The sequence below is a fragment of the Eleutherodactylus coqui genome, chromosome 5 (assembly GCF_035609145.1).
Source record: "Eleutherodactylus coqui strain aEleCoq1 chromosome 5, aEleCoq1.hap1, whole genome shotgun sequence".
Lineage (NCBI taxonomy): Eukaryota > Metazoa > Chordata > Amphibia > Anura > Eleutherodactylidae > Eleutherodactylus > Eleutherodactylus coqui.
This window is the reverse complement of record NC_089841.1, coordinates 43853855-43877539: the sequence shown is the minus strand read 5'-3', so window position 1 is coordinate 43877539 and position 23685 is coordinate 43853855. Positions and strand designations below refer to the sequence as shown.

At 45.7% G+C, this 23685-nt stretch overlaps 1 protein-coding gene across 2 annotated transcripts in view; it reads right to left on the bottom strand.

The window, feature by feature from the left end:
- DAB2 (DAB adaptor protein 2) overlaps window positions 1-23685 on the bottom strand; it is a 111662-nt gene that overhangs the window by 5847 nt on the left and 82130 nt on the right. Inside the window, exons 10-14 of one of the 2 annotated variants that reach the window (XM_066602393.1) lie at window positions 22768-23454; window positions 16966-17137; window positions 11408-12046; window positions 10684-10796; window positions 9200-9289 (exon numbers count right to left, since the gene is read on the bottom strand). In XM_066602393.1, the coding sequence (XP_066458490.1) occupies window positions 9221-9289; window positions 10684-10796; window positions 11408-12046; window positions 16966-17137; window positions 22768-23454 (1680 nt within the window). In that variant the 3' untranslated portion in view covers window positions 9200-9220. The remainder of the gene's footprint in view (window positions 1-9199; window positions 9290-10683; window positions 10797-11407; window positions 12047-16965; window positions 17138-22767; window positions 23455-23685) is intronic. The other variant, XM_066602394.1, reaches the window with a different exon arrangement.

Sequence of the window (23685 nt, the reverse complement as noted above, 5' to 3'; positions counted from 1 at the left end):
GTGAGGGCTGGGTTTTTTTTGCACGATGAGCTGTAATTTTTATTGGTACATTTAAGGGTGCGTACAACTTTTTGTTCACTTACATTGTATTTTAGGGAGGCAAAATGAACATAAAAAGCATTCTGGCCCCATATTTCTGCTTTTTTTACAATAGCGTTTGCTATGCAGGATAAATGTATTTTATTGCACTGGTAGCTATTAGAGATGAGCGAGCACCAAAATGCTCGGGTGCTCGTTACTCGGGACGAAATTTTCGCAATGCTCGAGGGTTCGTTTCAAATAACGAACCCCATTGAAGTCAATGGGCGACCTGAGCATTTTTGTATTTCGCCGATGCTCGCTAAGGTTTCCATGTGTGAAAATCTGGGCAATTCAAGAAAGTGATGGGAACGACACAGCAACGGATAGGGCAGGCGAGGGGCTACATGTTGGGCTGCATCTCTAGTTCACAGGTCCCACTATTAAGCCACAATACCGGCAAGAGTGGGCCCCCCCCCTCCCAACAACTTTTACTTCTGAAAAGCCCTCATTAGCATGGCATACCTTTGCTAAGCACCACACTAGCTACAACAAAGCACAATCACTGCCTGCATGACACTCCGCTGCCACTTCTCCTGGGTTACATGCTGACCAACCGCCCCCCCTCCCCCCCACAGCGCACACCAAAGTGTCCCTGCGCAGCCTTCAGCTGCCCTCATGCCACACCACCCTCATGTCTATTTATAAGTGCGTCTGCCATGAGGAGGAACTGCAGGCACACACTGCAGAGGGTTGGCACGGCTAGGCAGCGACCCTCTTTAAAAGTGGCGGGGCGATAGCCCACAATGCTGTACAGAAGCAATGAGAAATATAATCCTGTGCCACCACCATCAGGAGCTGCACACGTGGGCATAGCAATGGGGAACCTATGTGCCACACACTATTCATTCTGTCAAGGTGTCTGCATGCCCCAGTCAGATTGGTAATATGTACCTTAACAGTAACCGCGTTGGTGTTAATGAGGTGGTGACTGAGGACCTAGTAGCGCGGTTGTATTTTGTTGGTTTTCGGAATGTGGCCAGGATTAAGTGGGCCGTGGCGGGGGGATGGTGGGGGGGGCTCTCTTGTTGTGTCGGTAAAGGTGAAATTCTTGGACTGCCACCAGACGAACCAATGCAAAGGCATTTGCCAAGAATGTTTTCATTGTTGGAGGAGGAGGGGGATGTTTTTGAGGCACTACGTGTCCTCTCCACGTGTCCGTGGTTATATGCACCTTAACAGTAACCTCGTTGGTGGTAATGTGGTGGTGACTGCGGACCTAGTAGCGCGGTTGTATTTTGTTGGTTTTCGGAATGTGGCCAGGATTAAGTGGGCCGTGGCGGGGGATGTTTTTGAGGCACTACGTGTCCTCTCCACGTGTCCGTGGTTATATGCACCTTAACAGTAACCGCGTTGGTGGGAAATGGCCTCGCCGCCATCATGTCTTTGGGAAGCCTCTGTTTCCACACCCCAGAGACATACCATTAGCAGCGGTATAGGCAGAGCCCATAATTCGTAACATTTCAGCCGTAGCATTAGGACAGGCCCCACTAACATATCACTAGCAGCATTATAGGGGGAGCACAGTATTAGTTCCATTTCAGTAATAGTAGCACTCAAGACAGGCCCCAGTAACAATTCTGAAGCAGCAGTATAGTGGGAGCGCAGTCTTCGTTCCATTTCAGTAATAGTAGCACTCAAGACAGGCACCAGTAACAATTCCGAAGCAGCAGTATAGTGGGAGCGCAGTCTTCGTTCCATTTCAGTAATAGTAGCACTCAAGACAGGCCCCAGTAACAATTCCGAAGCAGCAGTATAGGAGGAGCATAGTCTAAGTTCCATTTAAGTAATAGTAGCAGCCTACACAGGCCCCAGGAACAATTCCGAAGCAGCAGTATAGTGGGAGCGCAGTCTTAGTTCCATTTCAGTAACTGCAGTATAGCCAAGGCCCAAGTTACATTTATGTAGCTAAAGTGTAGGCCAACCCCACACACCTTTCTGTACCATGAGTGCAGGCGAAGAACATAGAAATTGCTATGATTACACTGTAGGTCAGGGCCCAAAAAAATTGGTGTACCAACTGTACTAATGTACCTCAGTAAAAATTGGCCATGCCCAACCAAGATGGCAGGTGAAACCCATTAATCGCTTTGGTTAATGTGGCTTAAGTGGTAACTAGGCCTGGAGGCAGCCCAGTTTAACGAAAAATTGTTTCAAGTTAAAGTTCCAACGCTTTTAAGAGCATTGAAACGTATAAAAAACTTTTAGAAAAATTATATGACTGAGCCTTGTGGCCCTAAGAAAAGTTGCCCGTTCAGCGTGATTACGTGAGGTTTCAGGAGGAGGAGCAGGAGGAGGAATATTATACACAGATTGATGAAGCAGAAATGTCCCCGTTTTGGATGGTGAGAGAGAACGATGCTTCCATCCGCGGGTGCAGCCTACGTATTGTTTAGGTATCGCTGCTGTCCGCTGGTGGAGAAGAGAAGTCTGGGGAAATCCAGGCTTTGTTCATCTTGATGAGTGTTAGCCTGTCGGCACTGTCGGTTGACAGGCGGGTACGCTTATCTGTGATGATTCCCCCAGCCGCACTAAACACCCTCTCCGACAAGACGCTAGCCGCAGGACAAGCAAGCACCTCCAGGGCATACAGCGCTAGTTCAGGCCACGTGTCCAGCTTCGACACCCAGTAGTTGTAGGGGGCAGAGGCGTCACGGAGGACGGTCGTGCGATCGGCTACGTACTCCCTCACCATCCTTTTACAGTGCTCCCGCCGACTCAGCCTTGACTGGGGAGCGGTGACACAGTCTTGGTGGGGAGCCATAAAGCTGTCCAGGGCCTTAAAGAGTGTTGCACTGCCTGGGATGTACATGCTGCTCGATCTCCGCACCTCCCCTGCTACCTGGCCCTCGGAACTGCGCCTTCTGCCACTAGCGCTGTCGGATGGGAATTTTACCATCAGCTTGTCCGCCAGGGTCCTGTGGTATAGCAACACTCTCGAACCCCTTTCCTCTTCGGGAATGAGAGTGGGAAGGTTCTCCTTATAGCGTGGGTCGAGTAGTGTGTACACCCAGTAATCCGTAGTGGCCAGAATGCGTGTAACGCGAGGGTCACGAGAAAGGCATCCTAACATGAAGTCAGCCATGTGTGCCAGGGTACCTGTACGCAACACATGGCTGTCTTCACTAGGAAGATCACTTTCAGGATCCTCCTCCTCCTCCTCCTCCTCCTCCTCAGGCCATACACGCTGAAAGGATGACAGGCAAGCAGCAGGGGCACCGTCAGCAGTGGGCCAAGCTGTCTCTTCCCCCTCCTCCTCATCCTCCTCATGCTCCTCCTCCTCCTCCTGAATGCACTGAGATATAGACAGGAGGGTGCTCTGACTATCCAGCGACATACTGTCTTCCCCCGCCTCCGTTTCCGAGCGCAAAGCATCTGCCTTTATGCTTTGCAGGGAACTTCTCAAGATGCATAGCAGAGGAATGGTGACGCTAATGATTGCAGCATCGCCGCTCACCACCTGGGTAGACTGCTCAAAGTTTCCAAGGACCTGGTAGATGTCTTCCAACCAGGCCCACTCTTCAGAAAATAATTGAGGAGGCTGACTCCCACTGCGCGGCCCATGTTGGAGTTGGTATTCCACTATAGCTCTACGCTGCTCATAGAGCCTGGCCAACATGTGGAGCGTAGAGTTCCACCGTGTGGGCACGTCGCACAGCAGTCGGTGCACTGGCAGATTAAAGCGATGTTGCAGGGTGCGCAGGGTGGCAGCGTCCGTGTGGGACTTGCGGAAATGTGCGCAGAGCTGGCGCACCTTTACGAGCAGGTCTGACAAGCGTGGGTAGCTTTTCAGAAAGCGCTGAACCACCAAATTAAAGACGTGGGCCAGGCATGGCACGTGCGTGAGGCTGCCGAGCTGCAGAGCCGCCACCAGGTTACGGCCGTTGTCACACACGACCATGCCCGGTTGGAGGCTCAGCGGCGCAAGCCAGCGGTCGGTCTGCTCTGTCAGACCCTGCAGCAGTTCGTGGGCCGTGTGCCTCTTATCTCCTAAGCTGAGTAGTTTCAGCACGGCCTGCTGACGCTTGCCCACCGCTGTGCTGCCACGCCGCGCGACACCGACTGCTGGCGACGTGCTGCTGCTGCTGACACATCTTGATTGCGAGACAGAGGTTGCGGAGGAGGAGGAGGAGGGTGCTTTAGTGGAGGAAGCATACACCGCCGCAGATACCAGCACCGAGCTGGGGCCCGCAATTCTGGGGGTGGGTAGGACGTGAGCGGTCCCAGGCTCTGACTCTGTCCCAGCCTCCACTAAATTCACCCAATGTGCCGTCAGGGAGATGTAGTGGCCCTGGCCGCCTGTGCTTGTCCACGTGTCCGTTGTTAAGTGGACCTTGGCAGTAACCGCGTTGGTGAGGGCGCGTACAATGTTGCGGGAGACGTGGTCGTGCAGGGCTGGGACGGCACATCGGGAAAAGTAGTGGCGACTGGGAACTGAGTAGTGCGGGGCCGCCGCCTCCATCATACTTTTGAAGGACTCCGTTTCCACTACCCTATACGGCAGCATCTCAAGGCTGATAAATTTGGCTATGTGGACGGTTAACGCTCTAGCGTGCGGGTGCGTGGCGGCGTACTTGCGCTTGCGCTCAAACACTTGCGCTAGCGACGGCTGGACGGTGCGGTGCGAGACATTGGTGGATGGGGCCGAGGACAGCGGAGGTGAGGGTGTGGGTGCAGGCCAGGAGACGGTAGTGCCTGTGTCCTCAGAGCGGGATTGGATCTCAGTGGCAGGTTGGGGCACAGGGGGAGAGGCAGCGGTGCAAACCGGAGGTGGTGAACGGCCTTCGTCCCACCTTGTGGGGTGCTTGGCCATCATATGTCTGCGCATGCTGGTGGTGGTGAGGCTGTTGGTGGTGGCTCCCCGGCTGATCTTGACGCGACAAAGGTTGCACACCACTGTTCGTCGGTCGTCAGGCGTCTCTGTGAAAAACTGCCAGACCTTAGAGCACCTTGGGCCCTGCAGGGTGGCATGGCGCGAGGGTGTGCTTTGGGAAACACTTGGTGGATTATTCGGTATGGCCCTGCCTCTACCCCTGGACACCGCACTGCCTCTTGCAACCTGCCCTGCTGCTGCCCGTGCCTCCCCCTCTGAAGACCTGTCCTGTGTAGGCGTTGCACACCAGGTGGGGTCAGTCACCTCATCGTCCTGCTGCTCTTCCTCCGAAACCTCTGTGCGCTCCTCCCTCGGACTTACTGCCCTTACTACTACCTCACTGCAAGACAACTGTGTCTCATCGTCATCGTCCTCCTCACCCACTGAAAGGTCTTGAGACAGTTGCCGGAAGTCCCCAGCCTCATCCCCCGGACCCCGGGAACTTTCGAATGGTTGGGCATCAGTGACGATAAACTCCTCTGCTTGGAGAGGAACCACTGCTGCCCAATCTGAGCAGGGGCCCGAGAACAGTTCCTGGGAGTCTGCCCGCTCCTGAGCATGTGTCATTGTAGTGGAGTGAGGAGGCTGGGAGGAAGGAGGAGTAGCAGCCAGAGGATTTGGATTTGCAGCACTGGACGGCGCAGAACTGTGGGTGGATGATAGCTTGCTCGAAGCACTTTCTGCCATCCACGACAGGACCTGCTCACACTGCTCATTTTCTAATAAAGGTCTCCCGCGTGGACCCATTAATTGGGCGATGAATGTGGGAACGCCAGAAACGTGCCTCTCTCCTAATCGCGCAGCAGTCGGCTGCGATACACCTTGATCAGGAGCTCGCCCTGTGCCCACACCCTCACTTGGGCTACGTCCACATCCACGTCCTCTAGGCTTACCCCTACCCCTCAGCATGCTGTATTACCAGTGATTTCCCAGGCAGGAAATAAATTGGCGCAAGCCTGCAGGACAAATACAATTTTTCCCTTTTCGGGAAACTGAGGGCCCACTGACTATATTCAATCAGATAAGATATGTGTTGCACAGAAATGCAGTTATATGAAGTGCAGCAGAGCGGAGACTTTTCACAGGCAGCAAATAAATTGGCGCAAGCCTGCAGGACAAATACAATTTTTCCCTTTTTGGGAAACGGAGGGCCCACTGACTATATTCAATCAGATAAGATATGTGTTGCACAGAAATGCAGTTATATGAAGTGCAGTAGAGCAGTTACTTTTCCCAGGCAGCAAATAAATTGGCGCAAGACTGCAGGACAAATACAATTTTTCCCTTTTTTGGAAAAGGAGGGCCCACTGACTATATTCAATCAGATAAGATATGTGTTGCACAGAAATGCAGTTATATGAAGTGCAGCAGAGCGGAGACTTTTCACAGGCAGCAAATAAATTGGCGCAAGCCTGCAGGACAAATACAATTTTTCCCTTTTTGGGAAACGGAGGGCCCACTGACTATATTCAATCAGATAAGATATGTGTTGCACAGAAATGCAGTTATATGAAGTGCAGCAGAGCAGTTACTTTTCCCAGGCAGCAAATAAATTGGCGCAAGACTGCAGGACAAATACAATTTTTCCCTTTTTTGGAAACGGAGGGCCCACTGCGTATATTCAATCAATAATATATGTCTTCTGGCCCTGCCTACACAATTCTCTCCCTGTAGTATTACTGCAAGGCGCAATGCTCTGCAGACAGCCGATTTTGAAAAGAAAAAAATATGCAACACTGCTAACAGCAGCCTGCACAGTACTGCACACGGATAGATGTGGCCCTAAGAAGGACCGTTGGGGTTCTTGAAGCCTACACTCACTCCTAACACTCTCCCTACCTAACCACCACTTCTGTCCCTGAAGTATTACTGCAAGGCGCAATGCTCTGCAGACTGCCGATTTTGAAAAAAAAATAAATTGTGCAACACTGCTAACAGCACCCTCCACAGTACTGCACACGGATAGATGTGGCCCTGAGAAGGACCGTTGGGGTTCTTGAAGCCTACACTCACTCCTAACACTCTCCCTACAGCAGCACCAGCAGCAGCACTTTCCCTCAGCTAAGTCACAAGGCATCTGAGGCGAGCCGCGGGAGGGGCCGACTTTTATACTCGGGTGACATCTGATCTCCCCAGCCACTCACAGCAGGGGGGTGGTATAGGGCTTGAACGTCACAGGGGGAAGTTGTAATGCCTTCCCTGTCTTTCAATTGGCCAGAAAAGCGCGCTAACGTCTCAGAGAGGAAACTGAAAGTAACCCGAACACCGCATGATGCTCGTTAAGAGTAACGAGCATCCCGAACACCCTAATATTCGCACGAATATCAAGCTCGGACGAGTACGTTCGCTCATCTCTAGTAGCTATGGATGTGGTGATACCAAAAGTGTTTTTGTTGAACTAGCTTTTGGGGAAAAGGAAAAGTTTACAAATAGAGATGAGCGAACCTACTCGGCCACGCCCCTTTTTCGCCCGAGCACCGCGATTTTCGAGTACTTCCGTACTTGGGCGAAAAGATTCGGGGGCGCCGTGGGTGAGTGGGGGGTTGCAGCGGGGAGTGGTGTGGGAGAGGGAGAGAGAGAGTGCTGTTCCCCGCTGCTACCCCCCGCTCCGCCACGCCTCCCCCCGCCCCCCGGCAACCCCCCGAATCTTTTCACTCGAGTACTGAAGTACTTGAAAATCGCGGTGCTCGATCGAGTAATTACGCAAAACGAGTAGGTTCTCTCATCTCTATTTACAAAGTTTAAAAAAAAAAAAATTCCAGTATTTTAAAATTTCGCCCCCACCATTTTATGTCCCAGTTGGGAACTTGAGCCTGTGATCCTGCGATCACTTAGATAACATGCTGCAATAATTCTGTACTGCAGTGCATTATCTGGTTTTATTGCCAGTAGTTACTATAACAGTCCCAGAGGCCTCTGTTAGGCCTCCAGTTGCCATGGCAACCCATCAGCCCTCTGCGATTAGATGGCTGAAGGCCAAGGACGTCATAGAGGGAAACTCCCTTCCCATGTTAACTTTGCATAGGCTGCAGTCAACATTGATCACACCATGTAAGGGGTTAACAAGGGGGATCATTTTTTTCCTGTGATCCCTGCTGTTGCAGTCGGACCCTGGCTGTCAGTCACAGCTGGTCCCTGCTATGTATTGCATGGGTTTAGTTTCCAAGCACACACCATCTGCATGGTCACATAAACCCCTTCCTACCCATGATTTACCGTATATACCGGCGTATAAGACGACTTTTGAACCCCGAAAAATCTGCTCTGCAGTCGGGGGTCGTCTTATGCGCCGGTAATACAAAAAAAAAAAAAGTGTAAAAAAAAAAAATTTTATTACTCACCTCCCACGGCGTTCTGTTGCGCTCCGGCAGGATGTCGCTCGCTCCGGCAGGCTGTCGCTCGCTCCTCGTCCCCGCCGCAGCATAGCTTTCTGAATGCGGGGCTTGAAATCCCCGCTTCCAGAAAGCTAATACACACGCCGGCAGCCATGACAGCATTGAATGGCTGTGATTGGCTAAAGCACACGTGGCTTCAGCCAATCACACTATTCAATGACATCATTGAATGGCTGTGATTGGCTGAAGGCGCACGTGTTAGCAATCACACCCATTCAATGATGTCATTGAATAGTGTGATTGGCTGAAGCCACGTGTGCTTTAGCCAATCACAGCCATTCAATGATGTCATGGCTGCCGGCGTGTGTATTAGCTTTCTGGAAGCGGGGATTTCAAGCCCCACATTCAGAAAGCTATGCTGCGGCGGGGACGAGGAGCGAGCGACAGCCTGCCGGAGCGAGCGACATCCTGCCGGAGCGCGACAGAACGCCGTGGGAGGTGAGTAATAAAATTTTTTTTTTTTTCTCCACTGAATACCGGCGTATAAGGTGACAGTTGGGGGGTCGTCTTATACGCCCCGTCGCCTTATACGCCGGTATATACGGTACTTGTATGTCATGGGGTGGGAAGGCACCAGTATGTGGCATTCAGGGTTTGCATATCTCGGGATCTCTGAGGGTCAGACCTCAAGGACTCTCAGCAATTAGGCATGTATTACATATCCTGTGAATGAGGGATACATATCATTAACGGGAAAATCTCTTTAGTGCATGACAAAATCTGGCGGATGTCCAGCAGTTTTCAGTTTGGACATCCTTGTCTGGGCAGCACATCCTTGTCCTGGGCAGGACAATGGGAGTCAGAAGATGACATTGGGGAGATTTGGTGACAATGAGATAAATGGGTTACTTACAAGAAGCACAAATTATGATTCCTAAGCAAATGGATTTCCAAATGGGTCCCCAAATGGATCAGACGCCTTTATCGGATGCGCTGTAGAGTTCTGGGGGGAAAAAATAGCATGAAAGATATATTACAGACTTGCTGTTAAAAGGGAAGTGTAGGCGGAATGGCTTCCTAATATATTGTAGAGGTGAGGACATGGGTGATTTGGTAATCAGCATGCCAGGGATCTGTGCAGAGAGCAAACCCCTTATACCCCTTTACACAGGATGACCTGGTGGGCACAGATGCCGGACAGGTCGTCCCAGTGATGAGCGCTCCTATGCTTTTAGACAGGAACTAGCATCGCTCAGTACATGGAGGTGAAGCATATGGTACCTGCAACTTATATCTCCTTATATTACAAATAAAGCTTGCATAAATATCTTGATAGTTTTAATTTCTCTGCAGTAAAATCAATGGTGTTCTTGGGTAATAACATCCCTTGTCTTCTAGTGTAGTAAAGTGGTCATGGCTACACTCTTAGTATTTTAGGATAGTGAACTGGTTACTGGTAATATCTTTTGTGATCACAGGACACATTCCTGGTGGTCTAGGGCAGTGAGTGGGTTAATAGTAACATCCTTTGTAATCATAAGACAGTTAAAAGGCTTCTAGTTACATCCTTAGTCATCTAGGGTTTTGAAAAGGTTATATTTAACATACCTGTGATTCAAGGTAATGGAGGGATTATTAGTAACATCCCTTATGGCCTAGGGCAATGAAGAAGTTATTCATAACATAATGGTCTAAAGCAGTGAATGGGTTTTGTGATAATTGCTGTTGACCACCAACAATGTTATCACTACCATAGACAACCAGGGATGTTACTAATTACCCCTTCAGTTGACTAGACCACCAGGGATGTTACTAATAGCCCCTTCAGTTGACTAGACCACCAGGGATGTTACTAATAAACCCTTCAGTTGACTAGACCACCAGGGATGTTACTAATAAACCCTTCAGTTGACTAGACCACCAGGGATGTTACTAATAAACCCTTCACTGGTCTTTACCCTCAGGGTTATAACTTAAAACATTTTCACTGTCCTATGATCACAAAGGATATTAGCATTAACCCCTTCATTGGTATAGGCCACTGGTGATGGATTTATTAATACGTCAATAGCCCTAGACCAACAAGAATGTTATGATTAACCTCTTAATTGTGGTAGTTCACCAGAAATGTCCAGAGGTTAATCATAAATCATCCCTGGTGGTGGTCTACAATAGTCAACATGTTAAGAAATCCATCCCTGGTGGCCTAGGGCAGTAACAAATTTCACTTGCTATGAAGGGGTTATCGGTTTTGTAAAACTGCAGCAGGACTCCTTACACTAGATGAGTACAGGAGCAGAACAAAAAAGGTGTACAAGCTCCTTGAAAGTATAGTTACAGGTGGCAAAACACATGCCAATAATTAAAACAGAAACATGTGGGTTTAATGTTACTTACTGAGTTTTGCAGAGAAGTGCCAAAAGAGTTTGATCCAAATGGGGTTTCAAACAGCCCTTCTGTAGATTTGGATACTGGCAGTGAGTGCACTCGTGGGGTCGACTTTGGTGGCTCTAAAAAGCAAGACATGACTGTATATCAGTAACATATCAACTGTATTAATGCCAGAAAAGAATAGGTCAGTAGCACCATTATTTATTTGATATGTTGTAAGAATTCTCAATTACATTTCTTACACGTGGACCTCCAAGTTCATATGGTAATGCAAAATAGATGTATTAACAGAATACAGGCTGTGTGTACAATAGCATCAGCAGCAGAATATAAGCTTTCCTTATATCGATCACTGTCTCTACAAATCCTGCTCTCACACTGTAAAAAACTACAGCTTTAGTCAGTGCAGAGGCTGCTGTAATCACATAACTTTATTAACCAACCAGCAAGTCTCTTCTACAGAGATACAAACACAGTTTTTAATTCCCTGTTTGAGTAAGATATTCAAGTTATTTTATATCTATTGATCTACATTATCTATCCATCTTTCCATCTGTCCATCAGCAGGGAGGAAGTACATGGCTGCAGTAATTCGAATTTACTCCAACATTGCTCTATATTGAAATGAATAAAGTGTGCAGTCTGCAACTGAAGCTAATAAACTGCATAGAGCACTTATGGTACTTTAATAACTACTGGTCAACCGGATTTATAAAGAATGGCACATTACCAGTAATCTTAGAAGATAGTTGACTAATGTCAAAATCATCGTGGTCCGCACTTTCCTGGGGAATTCCAACTTTACTATTAAAATAATTGGAAAAAGCTCCAGATGCGCTCATAGAGTTATTCTGCTGTTCCCCACGCCTTGCCGGCACGGCTGGTGGCTTGGCCAGCTGATAGTCTTTGAACATATCTTTCACATTCTTCCTTTCCTTCTCACCCAATGGATCCAAAGCAGTAAAAGCATCACTTTCCATCTTAGGCGATTCCTTCAGTGGTGCTGGTCTTGGCGGTAGCTGCGGAGGACTTGATAAACTAGGACCGGATTGAATTAGTCCCGGGGCTGAGTTGAGTAAAGTTGTCGGTCTAGCTGGAAACATGTTCACTTGGAATGGGTTCGTTGACGGTTGGTTCCATGTGGGTACTGGCTGATTCCACACTGGAGGGTTTTGCACAGGTGGAGGAACTATAAACTGTGTTGGTTGATTCCATGACACCATTGCTGAGGGAGTTGAAAAAACACTAGATTGACTGAAACCATTTTGTGCAGCCAAAACTGGGTTTGGAATTGCAGCTGGAGGTTGGCTATAAAGTAAAGGCTGTGGGTTCCACTGCTGAGTCTGGGGGGAATTCAATGGCAGAGAACCTGCAAGAGAAAAGTTGAGTCATAATACATTTCTGTACTGCGGTTGTGTGTTGACCTTATTAAGGAATTCTGAGATAATGGGACCACTGTTGGCCATTCAGGACCCTTTTAGCCTAAGTGAAGAGCAACTACAAAAAGTAGGAGGACCCAAATGTAACAGACAGCTCATTAATTTTAATGAGAACTGTGTAGTACTTAATTTTTCCTTTGGCGGCGCTGCACAGAAATTGGACATTTGCTACTGGATTCCTTCACAGATTTCAGCCAATAGACCTTTTGTCATATGAATGATCTGTCCAACAAAAGGGAATTCTTCAAAATTGAGGACACTTTTTCTTACACAAATGTATTAGGGATGTCTAGGTCTTAAAGTAAACCAGAAAACTCTAGAAAAGTAAGTTCACATCTGTGAAACATTTAGTTGATTTGATCTACAGTTTGTAGGCAATGCCAGTTCTAACTGGTAGGTAATGGGGATTAACTGGCAGGAGTAGGGGAAGTAGTGGGCGGCTGCACATTGGATCTGCAGTAACATCCAACTAACTACTGAGTAAAATTGATCAGAAGGGGGAGGGGTACACGGGATGGAAAAATAACTGCAACGCTGGATATGACTTAAACAACTCTAAGCATGATGTGGAATATTTCTCAACCTACATGAATGATGATATTTTTATTTCTAGTGCTTGACTCGTTAAATTGTCACAATTTGAAGTTATCCTGTGCTTAAAGCGAACCTTTCATGTAGAACATACAGTGTGATCTGCAGGCATCATGTTATAGAGCAGGAGGAGCGGAGTGGGTTTATATAGTTTTATGGGAGAAAATTCAGTATTACTTACAAAATTGCCACTCATTCTGGACTTACAGTAGGAGTCCACTGGGTGGAGTCACAATAAATGACAGCCTCCCTGATAAGGACCACCCATTGGACTGCTGAACCCAAGATAAGCTGTAATTTGGAAGTTGTACTGAATCTTCTACCACAATTGTTTTTCTAGTGACATATCTACAGTACATGAGGGCTTATTTTTGTGGGATGGGTTGTATTTTTCAATATACAATATAATGTATTGGAAGACTTTTTAAAAAGTTCTAAGTGGAGTGAAATGGGAAAAAGACACAATTGCACAACTTGGGGAGCTTGGGAGGGCGTTCTTTTTACAGTGTCATGGTACAGTAAAAATGACACGTCTTTATTGTGTGGGTCTGTATGATTGAAGGGATACCAAATTTTTTTATATTTTTTATATAGTATTAGTTAAAAGAAGAAAAAAACTGAATTGCTTCTGCTGCCATATTTTGACCCCCATAACTTTTTTATTATTTCCATTGATGGGGCTGTGTTAGGGCTCATGTTTTGCATGGTCATCTGCAGTTTGGTTACTTTGGCCAATTTGGGGAACATTGGACTTTTGGGCCATTTTTCTGTTCAGTTTTTTCTTGGAGATGGAGTGACTATGAAAGCACAATTCTGCCTTTGCGTATCTTTTTAATAGATTAATATGATATTTTAATAAATTGGACCCTTACGGATGTAGCGATACCAATTTTTTAATGTTTCTAAAATTTCTTTCCTTTTTTTTGATGTAATGACTAGGAAGTTTTTTTTTAACTTTTATTATTTTTAGAACAATTAGAAATCTTTACTAATTTTCACTTTTTTTTTTAATTAGTCCTCATGGGGGATTGGAACTTGTGAGACTTTGATTGTTTATACAGTATAATGCAATAATATATTGCATTATGTTGCATTTTAACAGGCAAGTCAGACCACAGCACGTCCATAATAGACAAGCAATCATGGCAGCCCTTGGGTCCTTCTTAGGGCTTATTTACACGGGCGTAGATCGGCCACGTTTTCACGCCCAGCCGATATGCTCTGCCCCTCTGATGCATTGGTTTACAATGCATCAGTGCATAGGAGCGTATTTCCGCAGCGTTAAAGCACCTAAATGGGTAGAGGTGGCACCTGCAGAGATTCCTATGGGAGCCTATGCTAGCTGCCGGAGAAGGGAGATGGGAGGGAGTTTAGCAGCATGACTGTTAAATATGCACACAGTTCACACCAGTGCTTCAGATAAACTCCCGACTGCTATATACCACACATGTTCACATAAACACCCCAAAGATTTCGCACAGCAATCACATGGGTATTGCAGGAGATCATGCACAGCCACATAAAGATTGCATACATGACACATGAATATTGCACAAAAAACCTGCAAAATTATTGCATAACTGTCACATATAGGTCATACAATTAAAGTAAATTAAAGTATAATGGCTTCCCACATACAGAAATCGCATGGATATCGCACAAGAGTCGCAAAAAGACCACAAATATACACATGAATGTTTCATGCCTATCACATAACTACATTATCTAAGCACTCACAGATATCGCTCCAATAACATACAGGCGATATGTTGTACCATATATCATGCCCGAAATATTAACATCTTTCTACATAAATGTCGCCAGCATCAATGTTGCGAATGAACATAATGGTTCTCCACATACAAAAACACACAGGAAGTAATAAAACAAAAAACTTTCCCTCTTATTTTCCCTTCCATTTCTCTGCATAGATGCCATATATATCACATCAACCACATAAATATCGCAATCTTCATGTAATCATTTTTTTCCACATACAAAAAATGCATAAATATCGCAGAGAAAAAAAATATATAATTTTTTTGTCCCGCCTCCTTCCTCTTCCCTTCCCTCTACTTTTTCCTTTTCCCTCTTTCCTTTATGCACATGAAATCTAATATCAGAATGTTACAAAAAACACACAGGACATTCCCATGCTATGCCTATCCTGCATAGAGTTTTATAATCTAATATATTGTGTTTTCCCGATAATAAGACCTACCCCAATTTTCGGGGGACTCGAAACATAAGCCCTCCCCCAAAAATAAGCCCTAGGTATGCTACATGTAAAAAAATAAAAATACTCACCTGACAGCCAGCGTTTGGGTCCCTCGCAATGGCCTTCATGCCAACAGTGCAGTTCTTCCTGGAAGCGGGGCTTGAATACCCAGTCTCCAGCAAACTAATTCTCTGATTGGTTAATCGAGCACCATGTCAGCCAATGAAAGCCGGCACTGGATTAACCAATCGCAGCCATTCAATGGTGTCATTCAATAAATAACTGTGATTGGTTAATCGAGCGCTGGCTCTCATTGGCTGACATGGTGCTGGATTAACCAGTCAGAGCATTAGCTTGCTGGAGACGGGGTATTCAAGCTCCGCTACCAGGAAGAACTGCTCTGTCGGCATGAAGGAGGACACGGCAGCCTGCAGCAGCGACGGAGCCCAGCTCAAGGGACCCGAACGCCGGCTACTTGGTAAGTATTATAAGACACCCCTGAAAATAAGACTCTGGGCCTCTTTAGAGGCAAAAATTAATATAAAACGGTGTCTTATATTCGGGGAAACACGGTATATACATCAAATCAGTTCTGCAAATTATGCTCTTAGGGCTTCTTTTGTATAAATTCAATATCCAATAAGCCTCCCTGTTTAGTGATTTTTTTCTCTATGCCACCTCCTTTTTTTGGTCCACAGACTGACTCTCTACCTTGGCATCTGGAGGTATCCAACGGCGGAGGTCCCGACGGAGGTCCCGTCATGATGCTCTAAAAAATGCTCAACAGCCCAGAGCCACTTACATTCTTATCATTAATATCGCTGACGTTCAGCTATTCTAGTTGTTAATCTTCCTGCTGTACATCCTATGTAGGTTTTCTGACAATGTGTGCATAAGACGGCATAAATGACATTCCTTGTGTCCCGGCTGATAAACGCTTTTATTTTATATTCTCTATCTTTATTTGTTCCAAAGATTTTTTTGGGTTTTAATAGCAAATCTGCATCTATTACATCTCACGCTTCCACAGCAGGAAGACCCTTCCTGTGAAAACCAACATCGACCTTCCATGGCTCCTTGAGAATTTGTCTGACAGACTTCTATTCTTCCTCGGTAGACATAATGTACCGCTATCTAGAACTGATCTGAATATTTCATCCTGTTTTAACATCGGAAGATAAGAAAAAAAGTTTTTTTTTAATATTATACAAATCCCAACTGAATGGTGCTGAGACACTTTTTTGAACTCTCTACTATTTTTATGTCTGTTAGTAAGTCTGCTCGATTGATTTTGTGTACTGTATCTTTGGCTTTTCCAGTACTTTTTTCCAGGATCCTCTATCTTTTAACCCTTTCCAATCCAATTTGCATCCTGGTTTTCCTAGGGGGCTTACTCTTTTTCTGCTGTTACACAATGGCACTATCTGCTGGCTAAAGCCAGTACTGCATGAGGTGACACGTTGGATAGGCTCCGACAGCAGAGAGGCTGGCAATATACAGTAAGAGAACCCTGACAGTCATCTACCAACATCGGAGCTGTACAGCCTTAAATCATAATGTCTTTAGACGTCAGACAGTGGATAGGAAAGGGTTAATCTTCTACAGATCTCACTTTCACATTTAAGACAATCATCCAAGTGTGCTTCGCTCTTATTAGTTCACCTATAAAGAAATAATGACATCCTTGATTACACAATCACCCACCAAGTACTGATCCAAAAATGGGATTTCCGTATTGTTTAGGTAACCAGTGTTGTCTGCGCTTGCTGAGTAATCAGTAATGTAATCCAAAAAACATTAATCCACACTTTTAGGCCCCACCCACACAGGAATGCCTACTAATGAATGGGAACACCCACTTTTATGCAAATTCTGAAAAGTCCTACCTACTTTGTGGCCCGTTTTGTTGGACAAGGCCACGATAAACACTACAGTTAGGAGGCATGATAGTAGAATCTTATTCTATTCACAGCCCTTGTATAGCTTCACAGACTGTATACAGTGATAGAGGGTATTACAACACCCAATTCCCACACTCACCAGGACCTCCAATGGGCGAGACAGTGGACAGACCAGTTTTACTGAAAAGATCCAAAGGATTAGGTTGCACGGAGCTTGGTGGGGCTGGTATCACTACCGGGGAGGCTGCTTCAGGGTTTGCCCCAGAATTTGAAGAAAAAATGTCTGACCCAAATATATCATCAGAAGTTGGCTGCATAGAGATAAAAAATATATATATTATAGGAGGAGTCATAGTCTCTGGACAGAATACAATTTAGCCAATATAGAAAAATACATTTAAAAGGGGTTGTCCAGGATTGACTGCTTTTCTTCAAAAACAGTGCTGCTCCTGTCCACGGGTTGTGTGTGGTATTGCAGGTGAGCTCCATTCACTTTAATGGAGCTGGAGTGTAATACCAGATATGACCCATGAACAAGTGTGGCGCTATTTTTAGAAAGCAGACATGTTTTTCTAATCTTAGGTTAGACAACCTCTTTGTAGCAACATGAGGTTCTGGGTTCTCATCTTCATGGCAAAACACTAAGTAATTGACTTTGTATGTTTGTCAAATTAAAGGGTTAATAACGGCACTAGCATATTAAAGGGTTCTGACTGCTGGGGCTTCTGCCAATGCCTAGAATGGGGAACCCCAACCCCCTGTTCCTTTCCATTAGTATAACCCTAATGAGAAGAACTTGTGTGGATGGGTGGTCAAGCATGCTTGCTGTTGGCCTATACAAATCTATGGTGGCACAGAAATAGGGGAACGCCCCACGTAATTTTGTAATTTCTTTTACTCATTATATAAACTTAAGAAATCCTAAAGCAAGTCTGTGTAGTATGAGGAGAGTCACCAGTACTGATAATAATTCTTGTGGCCAATTTACCACATCTAACTACAGTGTTGTCCATTGTTAAACTATTGATAGAATGTCATCAGGAAAAGCCATCGATAGAAGATTGGTTGGGGTCATCTGCCCATAAACCCTACTGATCAGCTGTTGGCTAGGTCGATGCATGAAACTTAATTCTACAGGAAGCAAACAGCTCCGTTCCCACTGCAGTGGCCATGGTTGGTATTACAGGCAAAGTTGCAACTGAATGATAACCTTGCCTGTAATACCAACCTGGGCCACTGCAGTGGAGACGAAGTTGTCCGCTTCATGCACACATCAGTTCCGTGCATGAGCGCACCAACTTGGTCAACTCCTGATCAGTGAGGATCTTGGCTGGCTTTTCACCGTCAATCTACTATTGGTGGACTATCCTGAGGATAACCATCTGTAATTTAAAGGGGTTGCTCCATTTCTAGCTGTCCTATTGAAGTGCCTGGAACTCAAGCCTACAGTACCAACCCAGACCTCTTCGCAATGTACAGAGCTGTCTGCTTCCTGCATCAAAAGAGCTAGACGTGGGACAAGTCCTTTAATCCTGGGACATCCCTTTTAAGCAAAATGTAATATTATATAAAGGGAACTTGAGTAAACATATGAAAATAGATATGAAATCATTCAGTGTGACAAATGTAAAGACGTAAGGGACACAAGGGGGCACATACTTTTTTTTTTTTTAAATCATAGTCTCAGACCAAAATGCACCCTGTCCAACAATCAGGTTTAGTGATAAAAAGTTTACCATCAAATAACTTTACATGTTGAGCTAAACAGTTCTACAAGGAGAGTAATCCTGTACTTACCCTTACTACATGGACATGGCCGCACAAAGCAACAAATGAAACAGACGTTAGCATCCAATGGTTATTAACAAAAAAGCTAAATACAACAATCAAACATCTAAATGGAGAATGAAAAAAGACAAATCTGATAAATCTGAAGTAATTTGTGAGTTAAGGAGAATTTGAAGCTGTAGTTAATGGCTTAAGTTTTAATACAGGAGCCCCCTGAAGTCTTAGGAGCCCACACAAGTCCTGAGCATTCCCACAATCTTCAGTACTTTCCTTGGCACCGGCCAACAAAACATCCACTTGTACCGTCCAAGACATCCTTTCCCATAGGGGAATACATTCATATTACATGATGCAATCTGTGTAATACCCAATTTCTCCAGTGGAGGTGCTGCAGGGGAATAAAATGCTTGCTTGGTTACAGCTGGGACCTGCACCACCCTGTGATCGACTCATTGTCAGGAGACCTCTCTATAAAAACGGATATTCCAAGCAGACAAATACTACATGGGGTGTCTCAATAGGTCAACCCATTTTGACATTGAAGTTACGTCTGTATTCATAAATTACCAACCAAGATTACCACTGAAGTAAATTCTGGTTAGTCATACATCAACTGAATGGCTGCCCATGAAATGGGTTGTGTTTATCAGTGAGTTGCTGTCAGCATTGTTCCTCTGCTCAGGTTCATAGAGAGGGGTACCAGGTGGTGGTCATGTCTATAATGTTCATAGGCTCTAATGCCCCTTGAATTCAGTGGGTCTTCATGTATTCCATTGGACACCAATGGTTTTTCAGTTGGGATGCCCCTTTGATACTTTAATCTCCTATCCTTCTCCATTTTCTTCTGTGAGTAGTCATCAATGTTGAACTAAGGTCGTCTTAAAGGAAGTCTGTCACTCACATTTTACTTCATAAACCAATCCTAGCCATCACTAGGTGATATGAAGACATATCAACATACATAACCCCACTGGGACACGTCTGGGCTCTCTCGAGCTCATTCTGTCCAAATCCCACCTAATTGACCTCTCCAGCTTCCTTAGGCCACTCCACATATGAACAAGGTGAATCCTGGACAAGGTGCAAGCGCATGATGTCAGGCTGTATATGTGACTAGTCAGGGACATTTGGTGCATGCTCAAGGGAGCTAGAGATGTCAATCATTAGATAAAGAGTGGGGCTTGGGCATAATGGGAGAGGGGAGAGAGCCTAGACCAGTTTAGGATGATGCAGAATGCTTGAAAAAAAATGGTACAATGCATTTGGAAAGTCTTCAGACCCGTTCACTTTTTTTTAACATTTTCTTATTTCTTTTTCTTGTGTTGTGGCCTTGTGCAAATTAAAAAAAAATTAAAAAATTTCCAACATTCTGCACTCAATACCCCATAATGATAAAGTAATAACGGAATGTTAGAAATCTTTGTCATTTTAAAAATGAAGAACTAACATTTAGCATTGACATAAGTATTCACACCCTTTGGCATGACTCTTGAAATTTAGCTCTTGGGCTTCCCATTTCTCTTGATCATCTAAGATGTTTCTACATCCTGATTGGAGTCACCTGTGGGGAATTCAGATGTTTGAACATCATTTTAAAAGATACCCCCTTGTCTATATAAGGTGTCACAGCTCACAATGCAGATCAGAGCCAAAACCAAACCATAAGGAGGAAAGAACTGCCTGTAGAGCTCAGAGACAGGATTGTGTGGAGGCACCGATCTGGAGAAGGCTACAAAAACATTTCTGCTGCACAAGGCCACAACATAAAATGTAAAGAAGTGAAAGGATCTGAAGACAGTCCAAATGCAGTGTAAATGTCTTCTTTAGAAACTCCAGTGATAATTACCATGAATCCCATCCGAGAATAAAAGGCGTAAACTTATTTGGTCAGTGAATACAGATTTGCCAGTAAGGTTGTGCGCAGCCCTTTTAATCACTGAAACAAAAAGAAGGGTATGCCCATACGGGAAGGGAATGTTGTGGAATATCCATGGAAAATTCATGCCATTTACGGAACACTATAAGCCAAGATTTACAAAAATGTGTCCACGTGCTATGGGAAAATTCAGCATGAAATCCGCACTGGAATGGACATGTAGTGTGGGATTTATATCTGCAGAATGTCAACTTTAGGGTGGATTCAGATGACCGTATATCGGCCAGTTTTCATGCCGAGCCGGTACACGGTGTCCTCATCTGCAGGGGGGGGGGGGGGTGGAAGAGCCAGGAGCAGGAACTGAGCTCCTGCCCCCTCTCTGCCTCCTCTTCACCCCCTCAGCACTATTTGCAATGAAAGGAGGCAGGGTGGGGCTAAGTCCTGAGAATTAGCCCCGCACCTGCCCCGCCTCTCCCCATTGCAAATAGTGCAGAGGGGCGGAGAGGTGGCAGAGAGGGGGCAGGAGCTCAAAGCACTGCTCCTGGCGCTTCCAGCCTCCCCCCTGCAGAGAGAGACGACGTATATCGGCTCGGCGTGTAAACCGAGCCGATATACGTTTGTCTGAATCCAGCCTTACACTGCGAATTTTCAGCGCAGAGTCAACATCTTCAAATGAGGCAGTGAATCTGCATCAATATCTGCACTAATTGGTAAGAATTTTCCATTAGAGATTTCCTGCTGCGGAAAATCAGCTACGTTTGCACATACCCAAAAAGTTTTACAACTTTCAAAAAGACTTTGGGGCATATGTAATATCCTTCGCATAGCAGATTTCTGGCATATAAAAAAAGTTGCAATATTGGTGCATGCTCAAAAATTGTAACTCTTTGGACTCATGCTCAGCCACAGCATGTTTTCAAAAAGTGGATAGGGTCTTGTGTTAGGGGCGTGGCCAAACACATTTACTATAAGGTATGCCAGAAATGGATACAATTGGATACAACTGTGTCTGGATCAAGACAATGCTCTGTGAGCTAAGCAGCCCGGACCCCAAACTGATACATTGTACATAGCTAGTCCTGCTCTCAGCTGAGACGTGGATACACTTGTATCCAGTTTAGGCAATACTCTGTGTGCTAAGGCCCCCTGCTCACAGGCATAAATTCCGCAGCGGAATTTCCCACAGAATTTCCGCCCATGCCGCCTGCATAGGATTGCATTTCAAAACGCAATCCTTTGCAGACGGCCGCGATTCGTCAACGTGAAAACGAATCGTGGCAGGTTCTATTTCTGTGCGGGTCTCGCAGAGGCCCGCATGGAAATGTCACTCATGGCGCCCCGCCTCTGCTCTGCGCATGCGCCAGCTGGGCGGCAGCCGGCACATCACAGAGCCGGAGCCGCAGGCGAGAGCCACACTGGTCCCTGCAGGGATGTGGGTCGGATCCCACTGCGGGAATTCCCGCAGGGGATCCGACTTGGCCGTCTGCAGGCGGCCTAAATAGCCTGTCCTCCAGGCTGATACATTGTACATAACTAGGTCTGCTCTCAGCTGAGAAGTGGATACAATTATATCTAGTGTGTACAATGCTCTGTGAGCTAAACAGCCCGGACTCCAGGCTGATACATTGTACATAACTAGGCCTGCTCTCAGCTGAAAAGTGGATACAATATCTCACAGAGCATTGTCTACACTGGATACAAAACAGCCTGGACTCCAGACTGATACATTGTACATAGCTAGTCCTGCTCTCAGCTGAGAAGTGGATACAAATGTATCCAATGTAGGCAATACTCTGTGAGCTAAACAGCCTGGACTCCAAACTGATACAATGTCACAAACTAGCAGAGAGATTTGTGTAGCTGCTGTTGTGTTTAGCTCACAGAGCATTGTATAAACTGGATGCAACTATATCCACTTCTCAGCTGAGAGCAGGACTAGCTATGTACAATGTATCTGTCTGGAGTCCAGGCTGTTTAGCTCACAGAGCATTGTCTACACTGGATATTACTGTATCCACTTCTCATCTGAGGGCATCAATATCTATGTACAGGGTTACTGCCTCTAAATGGAAGCAAGCGTGCTCTCATTCACTGACAGCAAGCACATATCCTGCAATGGTGAAGAATTGAATCACAAAAGTTGTAGAGCCTTTCCTGTGTATAATAAACCCAGAAAGCGTCATGAAATAATAACTTCAGCTCTTCAACATCTGCATATTATGATGTTTGATAAAGCTTCATTTCATTGGTTGAACAGACATTATAAACTGTAGTCACCTTGACACTTCTCCTTCCTCTTCCGGGCTTGACACTTTGCGGTGGGGGACTAATTGTTATAGGGTCTGCAGTATGTGGGCTGCTATTGTCCTTCTTGAGACTGGAACTGCCCTCCGAGTTCCTATGTAATCCATTTTGCACATCCCCTCCATTGGACGAGGAGTCGGTGAAGGGATCAGGCTGCGGTCTGCTCACAGAACTACATTGACTGTGTCCTACCACACCGTTGGGAGTCCTTGTCACAGTCCCTGACTGGCTACCTTTAAAGGGCCACTGGTCTGACTTGGCTTCTTGCTTACCAGATTGGCCTGCAATTTGGTCAAACTGCTGTCCGAACTCAATATCATCAGCGAGAGCGCCGTTAGTTCCGTTCACGACACTTATGTGTTCTGTCTTATGATTGAGAGATTTGGAAGAATCAACTGAAGAAGAGACAGAGACTGATTGATCTTTAGTGGTGAACGGGTCATCGCAGAATGGATCTGGATTAGGTGCAGGGAAGAAGCTGAGACTGGTAGTAAATGGGTTTTCAGATGAGAAAGGTGATTGAGCTTTGGGATGAGGAAGAGAAGAAGAGGAAGAGGAGGAGCGGAGAATGCCATTGCAGGTGAAAGGATTTCCTTTTACACAGTTCTGATTGGTGTCGATTTCAGTGTTTAGATCCACTAACAGGATATCATTACTTTCCTAGTGACATGAAGAGAAATGAAATGATATGTTAGAAAATCAAACGTGCAAATCATAGAAATCACATAGCGGCGGCACACGAGAACAAGAAAGCGAAAAAATGTGTCTACTTTTGGAAGGTCCTTATTCTTGCCTATATGCCTTAGGCAGTCACTGTACTGAGCTTGCTTCTAGTGCTGTATTTATGTACTGAGGTTGTTTCTGGTTCTGTATGTATGTACTGAGCTTGTT